This window comes from Callospermophilus lateralis, chromosome 2 (genome assembly GCF_048772815.1).
Source record: "Callospermophilus lateralis isolate mCalLat2 chromosome 2, mCalLat2.hap1, whole genome shotgun sequence".
Lineage (NCBI taxonomy): Eukaryota > Metazoa > Chordata > Mammalia > Rodentia > Sciuridae > Callospermophilus > Callospermophilus lateralis.
The window spans coordinates 135,584,449-135,596,947 of record NC_135306.1 but is presented as its reverse complement, the minus strand read 5'-3'; the positions used below and the strand labels follow the sequence as shown (position 1 = coordinate 135,596,947).

General features: G+C 37.0%; 1 protein-coding gene across 1 annotated transcript in view; it reads left to right on the top strand.

The window, feature by feature from the left end:
* LOC143641391 (putative N-acetylated-alpha-linked acidic dipeptidase) overlaps positions 1-12,379 on the top strand; it is a 306,658-nt gene extending 294,279 nt beyond the window's left edge. Inside the window, exon 14 of the mRNA XM_077108689.1 lies at positions 12,190-12,379. Within this exon, the coding sequence (XP_076964804.1) occupies positions 12,190-12,379 (190 nt within the window). The remainder of the gene's footprint in view (positions 1-12,189) is intronic.
* The last annotated feature ends 120 nt before the right edge of the window (positions 12,380-12,499 follow it).

Genomic DNA, 12,499 nt, shown 5'->3' with positions numbered 1-12,499 from the left:
GCAATATTAGTAGTCACTACTTGTTATTGTTATATAAATTTTCATCGTAGTATGTACTAAATATACTTTAAAAATATAACTTCCCATAATATTGAATAAGGGAAGTAAAACAAATAATTTACTATTTCCTCATAAATTTACTAAGAGGAACTTTAGTAACCATTAAATTGTGTTGTCCGGCAATTAATTTACATTTAATATAAATATTAGTTTTTCTCTTTTCATTCATGCAACTGTAGCTTCCTTGAATTTATTTTGTTGCATTAAATATCCTTTATCTGCCTGCTTTCTTCTATGTAAGGAGACGAGGATAAAGAACCACAAGTGTAAATACTGGGTTCTGGGGGGACATGCATTTCAATTGTAACAAATGCTGCCAAACTATTTTGGTTTCTGTGATAAGCTGTAAAAATTACATGGTATATGTGCATATTTTTTTCCTTCCAGATGAATTTCAGAAACTTTTCAAGTTCTGAAAACAATTCTTGCTGGGTTGACACTGTTCTTAAAGTCTTAACTATTGTTGTTTGCAGACATGGATCTTAAGCTTTCAGACAAAAGCTACTTGCCATGCTCTGAGTGTGTCATGTTTCTTATATATATGGGAATTGTTGTACATGATCTCTCAGATGTGAATGCCATTTCTTTTTGTTCCAGATAATTCCATCTGTTTCAGAAAACTCAGTTCAAGAGTCACCTGCTTGTTGAACTCTCCTACTTGTATCTCCCTACACCCCTGCTGGAGACACTCTTGTGCTCCTAGGGTTTCCTAAGAAACAGAAAGAATGAGAAAATGGAGAGTCCATCTCTGTTCTGTAGAATCAGCTAGGGAACACCTGGCTCACAAATTTATTTTCACAGCAGATGCTTATTTGGTAAATGCTAAATGATCAGACTGTTGGAAACACTAAGGATATACTAGCTAATAAAAGGGAGTCCTGGTTCCCATGGGACTTACAGTCCATTGGGAATCAGATAACAAAAAGACAACTATTTATTTATTTGCCAGGTGGGGAATTTAGGAAAAAAAATAAATCAAGGGTCAGTGAGGAAGAATGTAGGTAGGATAGGAGTGGAAGTAGCATGCTGTTTTAGGTAAGATGGCCAGGGCATATCTGTCAGATAAGGTAACATCTTACTAGAGGAGGAATAAGAGATGTGAGATGAGATGTGTGAAAAGGCCTTGAGGGAGTATTCTTGGGAAGAATGGAAGATAAAAATGTGGAGAGTGATGTGGTTTGTTTCATATATCAAACTATGAGGCTGTGATGAAGATGGTGGGATTTATAGAGTGAGATCAGGAGCCATTGAAGAGTTTGAAATCATTTTATGTTTTGAAAGGATCATTCCATCTAGGAAGTTAGCAGTGGTGTTTGAATCAGCAAATTACAAAGAGAAATAAAATTAAAATTAACATATATTTTTCTGTCTTTCAGAAAAATACACCTTAAGAGTTGATTGTATATCACTGATGTAGAGATTGGTACACAATCTAACAAAAAAGGTAAAAAGAAATACACATAACTTAAGAAAATCTAAGTTCTATAAATGATGTTTCCTTGAGGTGCCATTATGATGTTGAATCTTGGTGTTGTTTTATGTAGTGTATCTTGTTGTTTTCATGTAACAGTCCACTCCACAGAATGTCAGATCTAACATGTTGCCTACACACTACTTCATCTCCCCAACACCACATTGATGTGGCCATTATGTAGCATTATGTCTACTATTTCCAGTTTGAATTGAGGAAACAGCTTGAGGAGTGATAGCCACCCTATTCACCCAATGTGTACAGTTGCTTAACCACATCTTTATCTTTAAGCCCTTAATTTTACAACTGTTTTCTCCTTCTTAATATAGTGACATTAATTCTTTCAGGATTCAGAACGAGCCATATTCTAAATGATGGAGGCAGAGTATGCATACAAACAACAAATCATTTTGGGGGCAGAGGCTAGGTAAAAACTAAGCAAATTCCTTTTCAACTTTTGCCTTGGACTCCAATCCCATGGCTGCACTGAGCCTGACTGATAGTTCAATGTTATCTTAATTCTCACAGCACAGAAGACAGTGAATTTGGTAGAAAGGTGGGTACCTACATTTCTATAGGACAGTAATCTGTTTAACCCTCATAATCCATAACTTTCATGCTAATCCAAGTCAGTTAAAATGAAGGGGGTTTGGCATGACAGAGTTTTGTTTCTGCTAAATGTCTGAAAGTCACCTGAAATACATGGAAAGAAAATAATACAGACAACAGAAAACAGGTTCACTGAATAGAATTACCAAGTAAAATGTGATTTCCAAGAAAAACACAATTTCCTTGAAGAAGAATATAAGTTAGAATATAGATCCTTAAGCTTTAGTTTCAAAAGCCTGAAATTTAACCATGTAACTTCTAAAAAATGTAAAAGTATTTATTAATCTACCATTTATGGCCTTCATAGTTTGCCTGGAGTCTTATAAATTACCATGCAAAATATAGTATATGAAACCCAGTATTTCATGAATTTCCACTATTCAAATAATTCACAATACATGCTAAGGAAACTTGGCTATCATTTTGTTTGCTAATTGGATTTGTGGCCTCAAATTAGAATCACAAAAAACATTGCTATCTTGGTGAAGTTTAAAGTGTGCAGTGCTTGAAAAATTTTAATTTTGTAGTTTCTTTGCAGAGAATGATTTCAGTATTTCAAATTTTGCTGAAAATGTATTTAATGGAGAAGTATTTAATATATATATATATTATATATATATTATATATTTCTCCATTAAATACTTTTTAATAAAAAATAATTATATAACTACTTATTTAATGTATATATACATTAAATACTAATATATATATATATATATTAAATAGTAATATATATTAAATATTAATATATACATATATATACACATTTTGGAGACTAATGGAGTTTTACTATTTCTTATATGAAGTTTGATATAAAATTGTAAACTTGAGTGAAATAATTGTTTTTCATGCTATGTAAATTTAACTTATATCCCTGTAAACTATTGCATATTAATTTCCTTTTTAGCCAGTATTATTGAGGATTATGAATGATCAGCTGATGCTTCTGGAACAGGCATTCATTGATCATTTAGGGTTAACAGACAGACCTTTCTATAGGTAAGAAAGAAAATATTACACTTCAGTTTAATATTACATTTTTAAAATGTTTTGCACTGTGGAAAAAAATATCAAAATTGATTTCTTGCAAGCTAATAGAATATTTTATTTGAAAATGTTTGTAGTGATAAATATACTATATTGAGTTTCCAAATAATGTAAGAATCATTAAGAATCATTTCTTAAATATCTTTATTCTTAAATATCAAATCTTTATTTTTAGCATTTTTTGTGTCTGATTATAAAAGAATTAATTTTAGGAAATGTAAGAGATTCATTAAGAAAAAAACAGAAAACAAAAATCTCTCCAATTACAGTAAAATATAAAATCAAGTTTATATTTTCTTACACATGATTTTAACCCCTGTTCTATTTTAAATGTTTTCTTTGTATATATGCCAGATAATTATAAATTCAATAAACATGCATAATATGTAATAAATGTTTTTATTTCTTCCCCAATTTTGTCATTAAAAATTTTTCCCCCTAATTTTTGACAAATGTGCTTATTTCTGATAAGTACCCACCCACTGCCCCCAGGTTGCCCATACTGTGAATAATGCAAAATGGGTGATATTATGAATAGCCAGAAGTGGTGCCAACTTTCCCTGGAGGGATTATCAAAGGGTCAGAAGTTGTGAGAAAATAGTCATGCAAACAGGGTGACTATTTTGCCAATGGTAGCATGGTTGTGCCTCTTTAACACTTTACCTTGTTACTTTGCAACTTATCCTCTTTCAGGGCTAGCACATGACCTGGCTTAGCCCCTTCAATGAAAGTATTCTTTCTAGGTCTTCTAAACATCACAGATAGTTTTTAATGATTCTTCATGCCTTCAGCTAAGCATTAACTCACATATAGAATGTTAATTTTTAAAGAAGAGAAAAAAATTGGTTCGCTGGTTATAAATGGGGATTTAATTACCATAGCAGTGTTATAAGGTCAGGGACAGTGTGGTGTCATAAAAGTCAGTTCTTATTTCCCATGCTCATTGAGACAAATAATTTAATTGTAGTCAGTTTCCTCCTCTGTAAAATACTGATGTCAACTTTGTAGAATTCACTTTTAAGAATTAGAAAAATTGGTCAGGTGTGGTGGCTCACACCTATAATCAGCAATTTGGGAGGCTGAGGCTGAAGAATCATAAGTTCAAGGCCAAACTCAGCAATGTAGTGAGGCTGTAAGCAACTAAGTGAGGCTCTGTCTTAAAATAAAAATTACTAATAATAAAATGAAATGAAAAATGGCAGGGGATGTGGCTTGGTGGTAAAAGTCCATTGGGGTCAATCCTCAGTATCAAAAAAAAAAAAAAAGAATTACAAAATTGTAGTAAATTCTTAAAGAATACCAAGTACAATCTATACCAGGTAATCAGCAGTTGTTTATCCTTGTTACTACTGGTGTTAGCTCTGAACCACTTTGAGCTTTCTATTTAAAGTAAAATAGTTAATACATATTTCATAGACTAGTCTTTAGAGACTGCTGGGAGCCATCAGCCAAGTAGGTATGACAAATTCCTTGCCAGCTTACTCCCATGCTGTCTAGTGGAAGGACTTCTGAAAGGTGACCTTGCTCAAGGACCAGGGCAGGATCCGTGTTTAGGGTGTTCCCCCTTTAGAATAGGGCAGTTTAGCATAATAGGAGAGTAGGGTGTTTCCCCTTTAGAATAGGGCGGTTTAGTAATAGGAGATTAGGGTGTTCCTCTTTTGGAATAGGGCGTATCCTGCTGCTGAGTTCCTCTTGAGTGCTTAGGGTCAGACAGTATATTTTGGGAGACAGAAGCCCATGCGGTGTGGATTTGGGAGAGAGTGGATTAGGGTAGAGTGTGGATTTGGAAAGAGAACGTGGATTCCCCCAGAACGTGTTTGTAGACGGCCGGTGTGAGTTCGGGAATAAAGAATTGCTGTTTGAATCTACAAGCTGTGTGGAGACTCGTGATTTGTGCCCAGCAAAAGACTGCGGCATCTGGTGGCCCGTACGGGGAACGTCTGAAACTTGGAGGTAAGTGAAATTGCTCGCCCCTGAGGAAAGGCGAGAGAATGGGTGACCATTTCAAAAAACAATGTGTTCTCCTTTTGATTTATTTTGTTTTTGTTTCAAGCTGCCTATCCCTAGAAATTTCTCAGGCAAACTGGAAAAAATGGTTGACTAAAGGCTTGAAGTTTGTCGGCCCTGAGGAAGAGAAAATTGATACAACGATTTTTTATTCCGTTTTTGCTTCATTCAATTTCAGTTTTGTTTTGTGTTACCTTATTGGGTTGTGTTATCTTTATAGTAGATTAAAACAAACTGAAAAGATGTTAAGTAAATTGTTAGAGGTTCAGAACATGGAGAAAGACGTTTTAGATCAAGCAAAAGAGAAGGTCTCTCGAGCTAGTCAGACAGAGGAAGAAAATTTAAAGGAAAAGGGGTTGTTAGGAAAAAGGCCACAACAGGAGGCTGTTACTAACTCCGTTTTATCACAAGAGAGTTTAATTCAACCAACAGCCCCACCGATAGAGACAGCTGAGTGGCCCTCAAACCCCGTAGTTGATAAATGGAATCCTGAGACAGGACCTCAAAGATTAGCATGCCCTGTACTTGAACAGGTAGGAGGGCAGCGAATTCACCGTGCTTTAGATTTTAAAACAGTGAAGCAGTTAAAGGAGGCTGTAACAACCTATGGTCCCCAAGCTCCCTTCACGGTGAGCATGGTCGAGTCCATTACTAACTTGGACATGACGCCAGCAGATTGGGCTAGCATGTGTAAATCTGTGCTAAATGGAGGACAATATTTGTTATGGAAGGTTGCCAATGAGGAATTTTGTGCAGAGACAGCTAGGCGAAATGCAGCAGCCGGTTACCCTCAAAGAAATCTAGAAATGCTGCTAGGGAAAGGACCTTATGAGGGTCAGCGGCAACAAATTGAATATGATCCTGCTATATATGCACAAATTGCTGCAGACGCAGTTAGGGCATGGAAGACTTTACAAGGACATGGAGATTTACAAGGTCAGCTATCTAAGGTAATACAGAGAGCTAATGAACCTTACGCTGACTTTGTAGATAGGCTAATTCAAACGGCTGCCAAAATTTTTGGGGATACGGAACAAGCAATGCCATTAATAAAACAACTGGCTTATGACCAAGCTAATCGTTGCTGCAGAGAGGTTATTAGACCATGGAGACATGAAGATTTAAACACATATATTAAATTATGTAGAGATGTTAATGAACAAGGGCAAGTCTTGGCAGCTGCAGTACAACAGGCTTTAGATGCCAGGCCAAAAACATGCTATGATTGTGAACAAACAGGACATTTTAAAAGGAGTTGCCCCATAGGAGGAGGGTGTAACAAAACTAGGTATCAAAGAAATAGAATACCGGGTATTTGCCCACGATGCCGTAGAGGGAGACATTGGGCTAATGAATGCCGTTCTCAAACTACCATAGAGGGTACTCCCTTATCAAAAAACGGACAAGGACCAGGTATTTACCCACGATATCGTGGAGAAAGGCATCAGGCTCCATTGCCAAAAAACGGACAGCCGGGCCCAATGCTCTGGGGCCCACAACCACAAATATACGGGGCAGTGGAGGAACCCAGCAACACCATCAGAGTAGTGCCCAGGACACATTGTCCATTAAATCCCTCATCAGACAAACCCGAGGGAGCGCAGGGTTGGACATCTGCGCCTCGGCCAGAGCAGTACTAACTCCAGAAATGGGAGTTCAAATCATTCCTACAGGAATAAAAGGACCTCTTCCCCAAGGGACAGTAGGCTTATTATTGGGACGTAGTTCATCTACATTAAAAGGACTTATGATAAGTCCTGGGGTAATTGATCCCGATTATGTAGGTGAAATAAAAATTATAGCTAGTTCTCCAAGAGGTATATCAGTAATTTCACCTGGAGACAGAATAGCACAGTTGTTAATAATACCCAGCCTACATAATAAATTTCCTAGTCATAGTGTAAAAAGAGGTTCCAGGGGATTAGGCTCCACAGGTGTAGATTGGGCTATGTTGTCTTTAAATTTAGATTCTCGCCCAATGTTAAAACTAAATATTCAAGGACACGACTTTAATGGGCTACTGGACACAGGTGCAGACCTTAGCATCATATCTAGTAAGGAATGGCCAAAACATTGGCCATTACAACAAGCCACTCAAACGCTTCGAGGCCTAGGAGTGGCGACTAATCCCCATAGAAGTGCAATGATATTAGATTGGAAGGATCCTGAAGGTTGTGAGGGAACTATACAGCCATATGTATTGGATCATCTTCCTATAAATTTATGGGGACGAGATGTCCTAGATCAATTAGGTTTGACGTTAACAAATAACATCAATCCTAATGCGCCCACTACTAGGGCTAGACAAGGTTTTAGGAAAGAAAAAAGATTAGGAAAACAAGGACAAGGTATAGCAGCACCAATTGAAATAGATCAAGGAACAGACAGACATGGGTTGGATTTTCAGAAAGGGCCACTGAGACAATAAAAATTACTTGGAAATCAGAAAGACCAGTGTGGGTTCCTCAGTGGCCCCTGACTAAAGAAAAGATACAAGTAGCCCATGATCTGGTCAAACAACAATTAGCGGAAGGACATATACAACCTTCCATATCTCCCCATAATACTCCCATTTTTGTCATTAAAAAGAAATCTGGTAAATGGAGATTATTGCAAGATTTAAGAGCCATTAATAATGAAATGGTTATTATGGGACCTGCTCAATCAGGGATTCCTCAATTGTCTGCTTTGCCAAAAACCTGGCATGTTTTAGCCATAGATATTAAAGATTGCTTTTTTTCAATTCCAATTCATCCCGAGGATAGTCCACGTTTTGCATTTACTATCCCTGCATTAAATCATGAAGGTCCTGATCAGAGATATGAATGGAAAGTACTCCCTCAAGGGATGGCTAACAGTCCAACTATGTGTCAAATATATGTTAATAAAGCAATCCAGCCACTTAGAAATCAAAATCCTGAACTACAAATATTTCACTATATGGATGATGTATTATTGGCACATAAAGATAAAAACATATTGCTGGAATGTTATGCCACACTTACAAACTTATTAAAAAATTATAATCTAGAGATAGCAATAGATAAAGTACAATTAAATTTTCCAATTAATTATTTAGGAGTTCTATTATCCTCAACCATGGTCCGTCCACCAAAAATTCAAATACGAGTAGATCAACTCAAGTCACTTAACGACTTTCAAAACTTATTGGGAGACATAAATTGGATAAGGCCTTATCTAGGCATACCAACAGGAGAGTTGGGACCTTTATTTGATATTCTAAAAGGTCCATCAGATCCAAACTCACCTCGCATGTTAACTCCTAAAGCAAGAAAGGCATTGAAAATTATTGAAACATATATGGAAAATATACATTTGGATAGAATTGATATAAGTTTGCCTTTATTATTTATTGTATTACCAACAAAAAATATTCCTACAGGAGTATTTTGGCAAGAAGGTCCATTATTGTGGATACATTTATCTTATTCTCCTAACACTATTCTTACTAGGTATCCTGAGGCTGTAGGACAATTAATACTCAAAGGAATAAAAGCAGCGAAGGGAGTGTTTGGAATTTCTCCCAATAAAATTATTACTCCATATACTATGGATCAAATTGATGAGTTAGCTAATGAGTTAAATACTTGGGCAATAATCATGTGTAAATCTAATGTTGCATTTGATAATCACTTACCATCTAATCCTTTGTTGTCTTTTTGGTCTAAGCATCCTGTAGTTTTTCCAAAAATGACAAGAAAAACCCCTATCATGAATGCTCCAAATATATTCACTGATGGGTCAAATAATGGTACAGCAGCAGTAGTTACCCCTGATCAAACTTTTACATTTTTAGTACCCAAACAATCAGCTCAAAAGGTAGAGCTTAATGCAGTATTACAAGCCTTTTTAATGTTTAAAGATTCTGTATTTAATTTATTTTCTGATAGTCAGTATGTAGTTAATGCTATAGTATCTCTTGAAGATGCTGGTAGGATTTCCCCTTCTTCTACTGTTTTCTCTTTGTTTTCCACTATACAAAGTCTAATCTGGGACAGAAAAGATCCATTCTTTATAGGACATATTAGAGCACATACAGGATTGCCTGGAGCCCTTAGTTTGGGCAATGATTTAGCAGATAAAACTACACATGACATACATATTTTCTCTACACTAGAAGAAGCTACGAATTTTCATAAAAAATTCCATGTTAATGCTAATACTTTACAAAAGCGTTTTAAAATAACTAAGGAACAAGCCAGACATATAATAAAACAATGTCAAAATTGTGTGACCTTTTTACCACAAGTTAATCTTGGAGTCAATCCTAGAGGACTGATACCTAACCATATTTGGCAGATGGACGTCACACACTTGCCAGAATTTGGAAAATTAAAATATTTACATGTTACAGTTGATACTTCTTCCGGATTTTTGATGGGCTCCCTTCATGCTGGAGAAAAAACTAAAGATGTTATAGCTCATTGCTTACAAAATTTTGCCACTGTGGGCGTTCCTAAACAGTTAAAAACTGATAACGGTCCTGGCTATACCTCTACCTCTTTTAAACAATTTTGCTCATCATTTGGTATTACTCATATAACAGGAATTCCATACAATCCACAGGGACAAGGCATAGTTGAAAGAGCTCATCAAACTATTAAAACGTACTTACTAAAACAAAAAGAGGGAATTGGAAAGGGATATATATCCCCCAAAGATAAACTTAAAATAACGCTTTTTACTCTAAACTTTTTAAATTTGGATTCATCAGGACTTAGTGCTGCGGAAAGGCATATGTATCCAAAAAATGTGCATAAGCCTAAAGTTCTTTGGAAAAATATTCTAACAGGACAATGGAAAGGTCCTGATCCAGTGATTGTCTGGAGTCGGGGCTCTGTTTGCGTGTTTCCACAGGGAGAACAGCAGCCGATTTGGATTCCAGAAAGACTAACTAAAACGATTTCTACAGATCGAAAAGAAGATGATTTGACTCAAATCCATAACAGCTGATATCCAGAACTCCAGCTTGGCCATTCTTACATCTGCGACTGTGATTAACCAGGATGCTTTTTTCAATATCTATTTTATTATTGCATTTTTCCACATCATAAGGTTCTATTTTTATTTTTTGAGCTCATACAAACCTAGGTTAATGTTTTTCTGATCAGTTTTATTTTTTTGACTATAGAGTTTTTAAACATTGCAATGGAGATTTCACCTAGGTAAAGCTACAAGGCCTTTATTATTATCTTATGTGTTGTACGTTTGTTTGCACATTTGTGTTTTGTGTTATATGTCTGTGTGTGTGTATGTCCATATTTCATATATGAGGAGCGCTCATGAGAAAATGGATCCGAATTATTTATTTTTTATTCACGTGATTTAAATGGCTTAATTTAAATTAAGTAAACAGCTGTTAAGGATTCTTTTTAAAGGTGGTTAACAGATCTGCTTGTTTACTAATTTAAATCAGGTAAACAGCTGTTAAGGATTGTTTTTAAGTAGGTTAACAGATCTGTTTGTTTACTTTCACCTTTCCTTTTCATTATATTTAATAATTCTTTTCAGGATAATGTCTTTTTAGCATCATTGCCAGAATTCCTATCTTCATCCCAATGAATATAACTCAACAAGTATGCTCAATCAAGGAGCCAACTTACTTTGGGAGGCAACGGACTTTGGGAGGAGATGGACAGATTGATAGATTCCTCCACTTTGAACCGCTTGCAGAACTTGCCTGGACTATGTAACTACGTTTAGTGCAGCTATTGTGGTAATGCTGGCATATATTTGCTGATGGTGTCACCAGTGATCTTTGCTGATGGTGTCACCAATGATGCAATTTTTCCAAAGGAACTGTCAATTGGCTTGGTGTCGTGGCATTTCTGTATCCTCCTCCCTTCTGCTAGTGATGGTCTAAATTTGGGGGCCAATGGCTATATGCTGGACCGGCAGTCAGTGACGGGTATGATCCAATTGCAATGGTATCAACCTAAGACAGGAGGCTGACGCCTAAAGGTCAGTTACCTAAAGGTCAGTTTTCCAATGACGGGTAAGAACCATATGTTGAATTGGACAACCTACCAGGCGCGGTCCTTAAGCCACATTAACCTCACTCCCCCACTGGCACCAAGGCCAAATTTGGGGGCCAACAGAGGTGAGGCAAAGAACCTCACCCCCCCCACTGGTGCATAGACCTATCCACAAGTATGGCTGTATGCTGGACCGGTAGTCAGTGACGGGTATGATCCAGTTGCATTGGTATCAACCTAAGACAGGAGGCTGACGCCTAAAGGTCAGTTTTCCAATGACAGGTAAGAGCCATATGTTGAACTGGACAACCTACCAGGCACGGTCCTTAAGCCACATTACTTGTTGTTTAATTAATCAGAAGGGGGGAGATGCTGGGAGCCATCAGCCAAGTAGGTATGACAATCTCCTTGCCAGCTTACTCCCATGCTGTCTAGTGGAAGGACTTCTGAAAGGTGACCTTGCTCAAGGACCAGGGCAGGATCCGTGTTTAGGGTGTTCCCCCTTTAGAATAGGGCAGTTTAGCATAATAGGAGAGTAGGGTGTTTCCCCTTTAGAATAGGGCGGTTTAGTAATAGGAGATTAGGGTGTTCCTCTTTTGGAATAGGGCGTATCCTGCTGCTGAGTTCCTCTTGAGTGCTTAGGGTCAGACAGTATATTTTGGGAGACAGAAGCCCATGCGGTGTGGATTTGGGAGAGAGTGGATTAGGGTAGAGTGTGGATTTGGAAAGAGAACGTGGATTCCCCCAGAACGTGTTTGTAGACGGCCGGTGTGAGTTCGGGAATAAAGAATTGCTGTTTGAATCTACAAGCTGTGTGGAGACTCGTGATTTGTGCCCAGCAAAAGACTGCGACAAGAGACTAGTGAACTTGTAAATTTGCTTGCCATAGGTCTTATTCAAAGTATAAATTTAGAAATATGAGATCCAAGATTGTATGGTGCTCCTCTTTCTTTCTTGTATGTCATTTGTGCAACTAACAGCAAAATATTTTCTTGACAGGCAAGTCATCTATGCTCCGAGCAGCCACAACAAGTATGTAGGGGAATCATTCCCAAGAATTTCTGATGCTTTGTTTGATATTGAAAGCAAAGTGGACTCTTCCAAGGCCTGGGAAGAAGTGAAGAGACATATTACTATTACAGCCTTCACCATGCAGAAACTGGCAGAAACTTTGAGAGAAGTAGCTTAAGAGAATTCTTTAGAATCCCCAGGTTGAATTGGTATGGTATATCCATGAGTGTCTTGATAAATTAAGAAATAATAGTGGGAGGTTTTTTATGTGTGTGTGTGTGTGTGTGTGTGTGTGTGT